We start from the raw sequence: 12,376 nt of genomic DNA on the forward strand, positions 1-12,376 counted from the left end.
CTATGACACCATGGCATTCTACTGAGGGTGACAAAGTGAGACTCTGTTTAAAAAAAAAAAAAAAAATTCAGCTCGGTTCCTGTAGCACAGTGGTTATGGTGCCAGCCACATACACTGAGGGTGGTGGGTTTGAACCTGGCCCAGGACAGCTAAACAACTGCAACAAAAAAATAGCCAGGCGTTGTAGCAGGTGACTGTAATCCCAGCTACTTGGGAGGCTGAGGCAAGAGAATCACTTAAGCCCAAAAGTTGGAGGTTGCTAGGAGCTGTGATGCCACAACACTCCGTTGAGGGTGACATAGTGAGACTTTGTCATTTCCAAAAAAAAAAAAGTTCAAGACCAGCCTGAGCAAAAGCAAGACTCTGTTTCCACTAAAAATAGAAAAATGTGCCAGCTGTCATGGCAGGTGTCTATAGTCCCAGCTACTTGGGTGGCTGTGGCAAGAGGATCACCTGAGCCCAAGGTTGCTGTGAGCTGTGATAATGCCATGGCACTCTATCCAGGGTGACAGAGTCTCACTTTTCTCTCACTCACACATACAAAAGTAACAGAAAAATTCTAGACTATGTAAAGAACTCTAACAACTCAATAATAGAAAGTAGTCAATTTTTTTAATGGGCAATAATTTTGAACAGATACTTCTGTAAGAAAAATATGTGAATAATTAATGAAAATATGTACAACATTAGCCAACAGTAAGATACAAAGTAAAACAACAATGGAGTAATATTCCACATCCACAAATGCCTATAATCAAGAAGACTAATCATACTGAGTGATCAGGAGGATGTAAGAAAACTGGAACACCTATGCACTGCTGGTTGGAAAACAGTTTTGAAGTTTATCAAAAAGCTAAGCATATACTAACACTATGATCCAACCATTCCATTCCTAGGTATCCACCCCAGTGGAATAGAAACATGTCCACATATGCTTAGGAGCAAATATCGGTAACAGCATTATTTGTAATAGTTCAAAATGGAAAACAATTCCAATGTCTCTCATTTGGTGAGGGAATAAACAAAATGGGATATTTTTGTACACTGGAATACAACCCAGGAATAAAAATAAAAGAACTACAATATACACCACAACATGGATAAACTGTAAAAGCATTAGGCTGTGTAAAAGAAGGCAGATGCCAAGACTACAAACTGTAAGAATCCATTTATACGACACTTTTAGCAAAGGTCTAACTATACAGACAGAAAGCAAAATAGTGGTGGCCCAGGGCTAAGGACGGGAATGAAGACTGGGAACAAGGGAGCTTTTAGGAGTGAAGCAAGCGGTGTAAACCTGGATTGTCATGATGGCTGCACAATGATGGTGAATTTTATAGCATATAAAATATATCTCAATAAAGCTTTAAAAAAAAAGTAATAGGACAGAGCAAAGGCAAAAAACTAGGGCCATATATTTGGTTCTCCAAATCATTCACAGACCTGAGGCTAAGAATGTATACATTATCTATTCTTGGGTTGACTAAACAGATGATTGTCTATTATTAAACAGGAATTTTCAAGCTCAGGAGCTCCAGGTTAAAGTGAGCTATGATTGAGCCACTGTACTCCAGCCTGGCTGACAGAAAAGACTCTGTCTCTTAGGAAATTAAAAACTGAGAAAAAAAATAAGAAAAATTTAAAAACCAGGAATTTTTACTAACTCTCATTACTAAAATTATTTGCCCTTAAACAATTTTTTCTTTTTTTTAAGAGACACGGTCTGCCTTTGTCCCTTAGGCTGGAATAGAGTGCTGTGATCAGAGCTCACTGTAGCCACTACAGGCTCGTGACACGATGCCCACTAATTTTTAAATTATTTTTGTAGTTATAGGACTACAGGCTCCTGCCACAATGTCTGGCTAGTTTTTCTATTTTCAGTAGAGATAGAGTCTCACTCTTGGTTTGGCTGGAGGTCTTAGGCTGGTCTCAAATTCCTGGCCTCAAGTGATCCTCCCGGCCTGGCCTCCCAGAGTGCTGGGATTACAGGCATGAGCCACCATGCCTGGTCTTGAATGACTTTGTAAGCAAATCTTGTATCCTTTGTTTAATGCAAAGTAAACATAACAACTCGCTAGCATAATTCCTTTTCTTTTTTTTTTTTTGAGAAAGAGTCTCATTTTGTTGCTCTCAGTAGAGTGCTATGGTATTACAGCTCATAGCAATCTCAAACTCTTGGGCTTAAGTGATTCTCTTGCCTCAGCCTCCCAAGTAGCTGGAAATATAGGTGCCTGCCACAATGCCTGGCCATTTGTTGTTGTTGTTGTTGTTGCTGCTGCTGCAGTTGTCATTGTTGTTTAGCTGGCCTGGGCTGGGTTTGAACCTGCCAGCCTTGGCGCATGTGGCGCCATAACCACTGTGCTACAGGCACCAAGCCTCTAGCATAATTCTTGATACAGGGCTAATTGAATTGGATTCCATTTCTGGATAAAGAAATAAAGGCGGTTAGATGAGGCTATTTTCCTTGCACCTAAGATGAAGATATGCCCTGATTCACATAATTAAAAATTAACCAAATGATCAGCTAGTATAGTCACAACCAGAAATGAAACAACATAATAAGCAATTACTGAGAAGCAGTATATATAGGTATACTAGGCATGTAAATATCACAACTTTATAATGTGGTATTTTAGGCTCTGTATTTTTAAAAGATGAGGGTCAAGTCCTCATTTGGATACTGAATATGACCCACCAGTCCCAAGAAAGAGCAGTGAATGATGGTAGAAATGTGTTACTAGTGATTAAACTTTTATTTCTTAGAGTAGCAGTGTCCTAAGCAGAGTCTTCTTATGTGCTATAATTACTTGAGGTAAAATTAACTTAGAAGTACAAAATAAGAAAGATGTCTAATTTTGGGGGTGGGTGGGTAAAGACATCAAGTTGCAGTAAATCAAATAACTTTGTGCTTCTATTTCTTGATAACGAATAAGAACTGGTTTTCTTAAACAAATAGGTAGGAATTTGGGGAGACAGACAAAATTTATACAGACATTGGTATCCTTTTAGCTTTCATAAAAATATTGCCTTTAAACCTTCATGCAACGTAGGAGCAACCTACTATCATTTATGTCCTGGGATAACATTCAGCCAGCTATCCCAGTGCAATTGTTGAATAACCGAAATACCTCCATATGGATTGGTATACAGGGTAATAGTAACTGCAATACGTGGCAGAGTTAATATAAATTCCAGTATGAATTAGTACAAATTAATTGCCTTTGAATAGCATAACAAGAACTGAGCTTCCTATTGTAGTATGATCTAGTTGATGTTAAAATATATATAACTTACTGAATGTATATTGATTTATACAGACATTGAATATATAACAATTTCAGATACTAAAGGCTACATATTTTTGAGTAAAATAATGTTAGTTCAGCAAAAGCTGAGAGGATTCAGCATTATGAACAATTTTTTTTACATTGAGAGAAATTCTCTTTCTATCGAAACTATCTAATAATGTCATCCTACAGTGGTAATGAAGTAAGTCAGTGCCTGGGAGTAGTCTTGGGATATAAGGATATAAACAGCCCCCACATGGCCAAATGGATCCAAGGCAGCATCAGGAGAAAGAGAGATACCCACCCATTGCTTAGGAGGGCCTTAAGGAGGGAAAAGAGTAGGCAGCACGGGCAGGTGACATTATGGTCCTCTGGTTCTTGGTCACATGGAAACTACCGTGTTTCCCCCAAAATAAGACATTGTCTTATATTTATTTTTTCTCAAGAAGACACACTAGGGCTTATTTTCAGGGGATGTCTTATTTTTATTAAGTATAATACAACAATCTACATTTATTCAAATACAGTTAAGTCATCTTCTTCTGGAACCTGACAGGAGGAGCTGACCTAGTTGGTGAGGCTGGCGCTAGTGATGCGTAAACTCCTTTCCCCTAGTTGTTCCCATGTGAGCAATAGGATGCCTGTGACCACGGTTACCACACGTGCACCCACACAAGTGCGAACGGCTGGGAGAAAGGAAATGTGGCAGATAAAAGGTATTCCAGTCTTCCTTACCACTCCACCCTGAGATACAGGGCATGGCCATGCAGATATGCCCATCACTAGGTCTTATTATCAGGGTAGGGCTTATATTTAACAAATGCATAGAAATCCTGCTAGGGCTTATTTTTTGGGTAGGTCTTATTTTCAGGGAAACACGGTACTTGGTATCTGGGTACATGCTGAAATCTTGACTGGGAGCAACACACCTATCCACTCTCTAGCTGTAACAAAGTGGTAAGTGCCACTTTTAAATTTATATATTAATTAGTACTACTCTATATCAGCTTTTCCTGTCTCTAAGAGACAGGAAAAGAAAGCCAGCTATTGTTCTTCTTGTTTTGATTCTGGCCTATTTTCCCTTTTAACCTTTCCATTCCACAAATGAGTACCCATCATGGATTTGTCTCCCGAGCTTAGAGTATTTAGCAAATACAAGCACACTGCCTGTAAATTCAGATAGCTAAATGGCTTAGAGGAGGGAATTCTGATAACACTGCAAATATCTATACTAATTAAATAGGAGAAATTCTAGTATTTTCCCAATTTGTCTTCCGGGCTCCTTTAGTTTTGAAGTGTGCTTGTAAATTTGCAGGATGCTCTTTCAGTAGTTGCTATGCCAATGAATTCATGTTTAGAAGGCTGAAATTAGAGCTCCATCAAACTAAACTTTGCACAGAGGAAACATTTTTAACAGGCAACCTCTAAGCCAAGCAACCCAAATTGTACATGTACAACACTGAGACAAGTGACAATAGGAGTTGTAAACACGTCTCCCTCCACGACTGTAAAAAACAACCAAAGCTTAGAGCCTGTTGCCAGTTTGTACATCATAGACATTTAGGAAGTTTATGTGTGGTCCCAGAAGCATCTGTTCATCCCTTCTCACATCAAAGAAGAATATTATAGTCCTGAGCCTTAGGGAAGAAGAAGACAAGCAGGAGCAGGAGGTCTCAGACTTCGAATTACTTCTGTCTAATGGGGCTGGAGAACTTGATCGTTATTCATAGTGTGAAGTCTCAACAGCTAGAAAATGCCAAAGATGGTGCTTCTGTGATCTTCACATTAATGATGTCCCTAGGTTTAAAACATAAGCAAACATTCTGCATTCTGCCACTCATGAAGACTTTGGCAGGTCTGTTAGTGTTTCTTCTTGGTTTTTCCTCTAAATTCACTGAGCTCCTCATGTAAATTTTATTTTCCTTCGTTAGCCTTCCTTTCTCTCTTTGACCCCCCAAGCCCACCACAAGTAAGAGTATGGTTTGTAAAACTTATATATACAGGGTGGTTGGGGTGATGGTGCACTCCCTACCCCCACTCCTTAAAAAAAAAAAATTGTGTATACGATAGAACCTCCCTACCTTGACTACCTCCTTCATTTGACCTAATTTTCAGAGCCAGACATGTAACCCATGTATCACTACAACAGGTCTAGTTCCTTATGTCTACTACCAGTGTATGTCGACCAGTTTGTTACAGTCCCTTAGGCAGTCAACTTACAGAGGCTCTACTGTACGTGTATATGTGTGTGTAAAATACACATATACATATATGTCTAGTAGAGATGGGGTCTTGGTATGTTGCCCAGGCTAGTCCTAAACTCCTGCTCCTCCAGCCTTGGCCTCCCAAAGTGTTAGGATTACGAGTGTGAGCCACCACATATGGCCCATATAAATTATTATGTTAAGAAGAAGATGAAAAACACTGAATTAAGGGGAGGGTGAAATGACATAAAAAAATGAATTTACCAAAACTCACCATCAGAGGGCACAACAGTACTGCAATAAACAACTCCCAAATTCTGCCAGGAAAGCCTCTGGTGCACCTAGAAAAAAAAACAAGACACATCTACTGTCAGGACAGGACACCAAATTTTACAGACGTATGTATGTGTACATAATAAATAACAGGTTCTTGGTTACTTAAGTAATATTTACTCTTTGTAGAAAAGCTTAAATATACAGATAAAAAAATAAAAGTCCCTCAAGCTCCTATCATCTTAAAATAGTGGTGAACATTGTTTTCAAGATTGTATTTTATAAAACATTTACATAAACATAAATTCAAATGTTATAGTAAACGAAATTACAATTCTACCACACCATCCTTTTTATTTTTTTAACCTGCTTTTAAAAACACTTCATATTGGTGCTATCACATCTAAAGTAAACATTTTGGCTGCTTCTTCTTGCTAGCATTTAAACCTGCATTTCCTTCCTATCTTTTACCAGGTACATCGGATAAGACGGTTATTAAGTAACTGTATTGTGAATTAAATGTTATTGAGTAGGCATCTGGCTTTTCTGTTCGCCCTCTTTTATAAAAAAAAAACTTGGACAGTCGATCTCACTCCTTGAGTCCTTAACCTCTTCTCACTTCGGAGTGTTAGAAGGAAATCACTCCTTGTACCCACTTTCACTACTTCCTCAAAGGGGAATGTCACTGTGGATCTGGAATTTAGGTCCCCGTAATTAAGCCAAGTTTAAGAAAGAATACTGAATACATTTCTAACTTGCCAAATGCTTAAGTTATTCCTTTGTACCTTCTACTTACCCAGCCACAAAAAGTATCTAAGGAGGAAGAAAGGAAGGGATTGACTGAGTAAAACCCAACGTATTAGCTGCAGAGCCTCGTACATTCCACGTCATCAGCCCCCTGAAAAACCACTTAGGACTCTACAACAATGTATTTAACACAGTTATATATGATAGACTTACATCTTTCATGAGACTCTTATTATCCCCACCTCCTTCCAACCTACAAGAGCATGCAGAAATCTAAGAGTGACATTAAACAATGTAAATAAGTCATTTAAAAATTACTGGAGATTCAGTCATAGCTAGTGTAGTTTTTTAGGTTTAAATCTTTGATTCCTTAGGAATTGACTTTAGTCAACATTAATAAGTAGGAATCCCTCTAGTGACAACACAGCTGTCCTATGTAGTGAATAATTCATCTTTTCCTCACTTACTTTGAAATGCTGTCTTGATAATCCTCTAAGTATCTGTATGAATTTGGATCTATTTCTAAACTTGTAACCACATTGTTGTAACGTTCTAGTTTTATATGAAAATAATACCTTTTAATACCTGGTGGGATGGGACTAGTTTTCCCTCATTACTTTCGTTTAAGAGATAGGGTCTCATTCTGTCACCCACACTGGAGGGCAGTGGCATCACTACAGTCTCACTATAGCCTTAAACTCTTGGGCTTGAAATATAGCCCCTCCACAGTCTCCCAAGGAGCAGGGATTTAGTGTCACTACACTTGGCTAATTTTTCTTTCTTTCTTTTTTTTTTTGTAGAGTTAGGGTCTCCCTCTTGCTGAGGCTGGTCTCCAACTCTTGACTTCAAGAGATCCTCCCACCTCGGTCTCCCCAGAGTCCTAGGGTTACTGGCTTACCTCGCGTGAGCCACCACACCCAGCCTTAAATGACATCTTTTGACAGTTTGTAATAAAACATGGCTCCATATCATTTTTGTTCCTCATCTTACCACCTTTTGTTAGTTACAGCCTCACTATATTGTCAAGGTTTTAAAAATCCATTTTCTGGTCTGTAAACCTAATTTCCACATTTGTTTTAGTCTTATGTCTATAGACCAATGGACTCTTTGCTCACTGCCAATACTTTAGCTAGAGTTTCTCCTTTCATTTCTTGGTTGGTTGAACTTCTTGCAGAAGTAGGGCTCGTGAGAGCTAGATTTCCTGAAGTTTGTCGTGTTAATTCCTAAATTAATCTCTCTTTGAGGACTTGGTAGTTAAAAATATCATCTTTTAAGGCTGCTTCAGAGTAATCTGAGGCCAGCAACTTCCTTTGGAGCACTGGGCTTGCTGAAGGTCTAAACCAGGGGTATTATTTCTCATGGCCTTTCTACACACCTATTTGACCTTCACTGGATCTGACAATTTTTCTTTACGTAATGTGCATTAGAACTGCAGAGATCTCCTGGTTATGCTGAAGACAGAACTTCTATAATATTTCTGTTTCTTATTCTTCTTCTTACTCCAAGATATGAGAAGAAAGGGATAAAGTGCTGCTTTTATCGGGGACATTATTTATGGTATCTTCAAACATACACAGAAGGAGAGAGCACAATGTGAAGAAATCCCATGAACCCATTACCTGCTCCTGTATTTACCAACATTTTTCAGACTTAGTTCATCTATATCATGCAGTCCCCTCCTCCATAGAATTGTAAAGAAAATTCCAACTATCATATCACTTCACTCTAAAAGCAGTTCAGTATACATTTACTGGGCATTTATAAACAGTAAGTCAGCTGGATATGGTGGCTCATGCCTGTAATCCCAGCACTTTGGGAGGCCAAGGCAGGAGGATTGCTTGAGACCAGGATTTGAGACCAGACTGAACAACATAGTGAGACCCAATCTCTAAAAAAAACAAAAAGCAAGAAGTCCTGTGGCCTCTATAATTTCACAAATTCTCCTTAACAGTAATAAAAGAGGGTTTTGCAGGGCAGAGAACTGCATCAATACATTGTCTGCTTACGAATAATAATTGTTAGATGCTAGCTGACCACTTGTTTTTATATAAAAAGTTTTATTAGAACATAGCCAAGCTCATTTATTTATTTTAACTACTTTCTCAACAGCACAACTGAGTAGCTGGTATATAGTCACAAGAGAGAGAGCTGAGATGTTGCAACAGAGACCACATGGGCCACAAAGCCTAAAATGGTCATCAACTGGTCCTTTAAGAAAACATTTGCTAACTCTTGCCATAGATAGAAACATAGTTTCTGTAGTTTGGGAATGATTCACTTTCCCAAATTCATTCTCATCTCACTTCTATAACAATCGCAACCACAAAACATTATTTATTACATACACATATCCTTTTCTTTAAATCTTCTAGTAGCTTAGAGTCTAATAAGGATAACAGAAACAAAAGTGATTTTACTCTTGGTTTTTGTCCTTGAAATATGGTAATAACAACAAACAAAACAAAACAAAACAAAAAAATAAGGGGATTTTAAGTGCTCAAACCCAAAGAGCCATTGCTATTCCAAACTGTATTCCATGACTCCCCTAAACTGAATTTCATGGTTTAAATTTTGTATTCTTACATGTTACAAGAAAATAAAAATATTTTATATTATAAAAGAAAATATAATTATTTCTTAAGCTTAAGAAATAATTTTGACTTCTTTTTGAACCACAGTTCTGTGTCCAGAAAAAAGGAGAAAAGAAAAACATTATTAGGCTGATCCCGGAAGTTTTAAGAATTATGTCAAAAGTTAAAAGTAAGTTAGCAAAAACATTTAGGCAAATGGTATGTATTAGTCACATATTTAAATTCCATATGGAGAAAACAAGATTAAGGTTACAATGTACAAAAATCAACAGTGAAATCTCTAGGCAATATTAATGCCAGTAGAACAAGCTGATACGGTGCCATCAATGTCCCTTGAAAAGAAAATACAAGTATACTTTTGGCTTTTTTTTTTTTATTAAATCATAGCTGTGTACATCAATGCAATCATGGAGTACAATGTGTTGGTTTTATATACAATTTGAAATATTTTCATCAAAACAGGTATACTTTTGATATAGGACAGGTCTGTATCTTTAATACATAACTTGAAAATTTCAAGGAAAAGAAGTAGCTCATATTTAAGGAAAAGCATAATATCTGCCCTGGTATTATAATCATCTTCCCTTAGTCTTAACCCCAGGATAACAAAAATGGCAGTATTATCAATTTAGACTACAAAACACTGCAACCTTATTCCCCCAAGTCAGACGATTTAAGCTAATAAAAATCAAACTGTAGTATTATAAAAAGACATTTCATGCCCTTTTAGCAAATCATTAAATTCAACTCAAAACTTACTTTTAAGTCCTTTACTATGATCATAAATTATGCAACTATCTTTACATTCACTTTTCATAGTTCAGAAAAGCAAACTCAGCAGTGGATTCCTGCCAGCAACTTGAGACGGCTGTCAAGTCTAAATAACCTGTCAATACCCCCCAAATAGTCATAGCCAATTAGACATCAGACTAAAGAAAGGAGAGAGATGGATGGAAGAATGGCGGGGTAGAGAATGTCCTTATTAACAAAGTTCCTTTAAATATATCAAATAACTTTAAATGGAATAACTATATACATTTGTCCATGGCTAAAACCTTATTATAAATAGCCTCACTATCCCTCAAGTTTAAATATGTCAAATTATAGCTCCCTGTTAGATTTTTCTTAGTATAAAATAGAATGCTTACATAAAAAAAAAATCCTTTCAATATTGTTCCAAAAGCTTCTTTTCTAAAACCAGACTATCCATGTTCCAATAATTTTGCCAAACTTATCTCCAGAAACCAGTGCTTATAAACATACTATGATTAATGGGATAAGACTATTTCATTTGGCTAAAGCAAGACACACCTATAACTGCTTCTACAACATGGGATACATTATCTCCATAACCCTGATAGAACAAAACTGCGGAAGTATCACATCAGCAATAATTTTTCACTACTTCGACCAATCTACTAAAATAAGCACTGAGGCTTCAAATCCTGCAGCTCTGATACAGGGGAAAACAGTGGAGTTAGAAAACTCGGGCCCAGTTCCACAACTCACAATCTTGAATTTCAACTCCAAGTCTCAGTTTCTTCATCTGTTAGATTAAAAACTTTATAATTTCAGGTGGTGCCTGTGGTTCAGTGAGTAGGGCGCCAGCCCCATATACCGAGGGTGGCGGGTTCAAACCCACTCTGGCCAAATTACAACAAAAAAATTGCCAGGTGTTGTGGCGGGTGCCTGTAGTCCCAGCTACTCCGGAGGCTGAGGCAAGAGAATCCCCCAAGCCCAGGAGTTGGAGGTTGCTGCAAGCTGTGTGATGCCATGGCACTCTACTGAGGGCGATAAAATGAGACTCTGTCTCTACAAAAACAACAAAACAATAACAAAAAACTCCAACTCTGTAATTTCAACAGAATTGATTTTTTCACAAGGATGATCTCACGTAATGATAAGTGACAGGGCAGGGCCTGAAATCCCAACACTTTGGGAGGTTGAAGCAGGAAGACTGCTTATTTTTATTTATTTATTTATTTTTTTTGAGACAGAGCCTCAAGCTGTCCCCTTGGGTAGAGTGCTGTGGCATCACAGCTCACAGCAACCTCCAACTCCTGGGCTCAAGCGAGTCTCCTGCCTCAGCCTCCCAAGTACTTGGGACCACAGGCGCCCGCCACAATGCCTGGCTATTTTTTTTGGTTGCAGCCATCATTGTTTGGCGGGCCTGGGCTGGATTAGAACCCACCACCTTAGGTGTATGTGGCTGTCGCTTTAGCTGCTTGAGCCACAGGCACCGAGCCAAGAAGACTGTTTAAAGCCAGGAGTTTGAGACCAGTCTGGGCAAGGTAGTGAGACCCTGTCTCCAAAATAAATAAATAAATAAATAAATAATAATTAGCTGGGCATGGTAGCTCGCCCCTGCAGTCTTAGCTACTTTCCCAGGAGTATGTGGTTGCAGTTGCAGTGAGCTACACTGCACTCTGGCCTGGGTCATAGAGTGAGCCCCTACCTCAAAAATAAATAAATACATAGTGACAATATAAACATGACAAAACCTGAATGTCTAATGTTTCACAGAAAATATAAACTCAAACCTTCAATCTCCTTAAGGGATTGACTCAACGTAAAGAATTTAGTAAGCACAATATATTTCAAAAGTCCCAACTATCTCTCATAGAGATAATGTGCAGTATAAACATACGATATTAAGGGTAGAAACCTGAAGTTTTCTCAAACAGCACCATAAAAAGCCATTTAAAGAGTTAGGCTAATTACATAGCATCTTAGATTCTTCATTCAATAACATACCAAGGAAACAAAGTTCCTAATATATTTTGAAGTGCAGGTTGTATTTGCATTTTGTGAGTTAATCTGAATTATAGGTTGATATCAGAAAGTCATCTTTCCCTTGAGTATATGATTTAAAATATTTGCTATATTTTATTATAACATGGGCCAACATTTTCCACATTAGAATATATTGTAAGTTTATAGTGGAAGTCATGATTCAATTTATATGCCTTTAATATCTAAGAGAATTTTACATCTATAAAACAAGACCATATTTGACACATTTTGTTGCATCTTTCAATATCAGTTTTCTAATTAGAGTATCAAATCTAGCCCCAAATTATCAATAAGGTTATTTAAAAATCAATACTTACTTACCTAACAATACTTCATGAGGATCAAGGAAGATAATGTATACAAAAGCACACTTTTATTATATATTTATAGCAACTCTAGCCATAAAAATTCTTTACCACTGTTGATCCAGTAATAGATTAAAACAATCAGAAACCTTAAACCTTTTTTTTTTTTTTTTTTT

The 12,376-nt window shown here is 37.5% G+C and overlaps 1 protein-coding gene across 2 annotated transcripts in view; it reads right to left on the reverse strand.

Annotated features, from left to right (window-relative positions):
- MCU (mitochondrial calcium uniporter) overlaps positions 1 to 12,376 on the reverse strand; it is a 201,913-nt gene that overhangs the window by 57,375 nt on the left and 132,162 nt on the right. For both annotated transcript variants that reach the window (XM_023509571.1, XM_003783570.1), the window contains exon 2: positions 5,766 to 5,832. In XM_023509571.1, coding sequence (XP_023365339.1) covers positions 5,766 to 5,832 — 67 coding nt within the window. The remainder of the gene's footprint in view (positions 1 to 5,765; positions 5,833 to 12,376) is intronic.

This window comes from Otolemur garnettii, unplaced genomic scaffold (genome assembly GCF_000181295.1).
Source record: "Otolemur garnettii isolate 467f Iridium unplaced genomic scaffold, OtoGar3 scaffold00008, whole genome shotgun sequence".
In the NCBI taxonomy this organism is placed as follows: domain Eukaryota; kingdom Metazoa; phylum Chordata; class Mammalia; order Primates; family Galagidae; genus Otolemur; species Otolemur garnettii.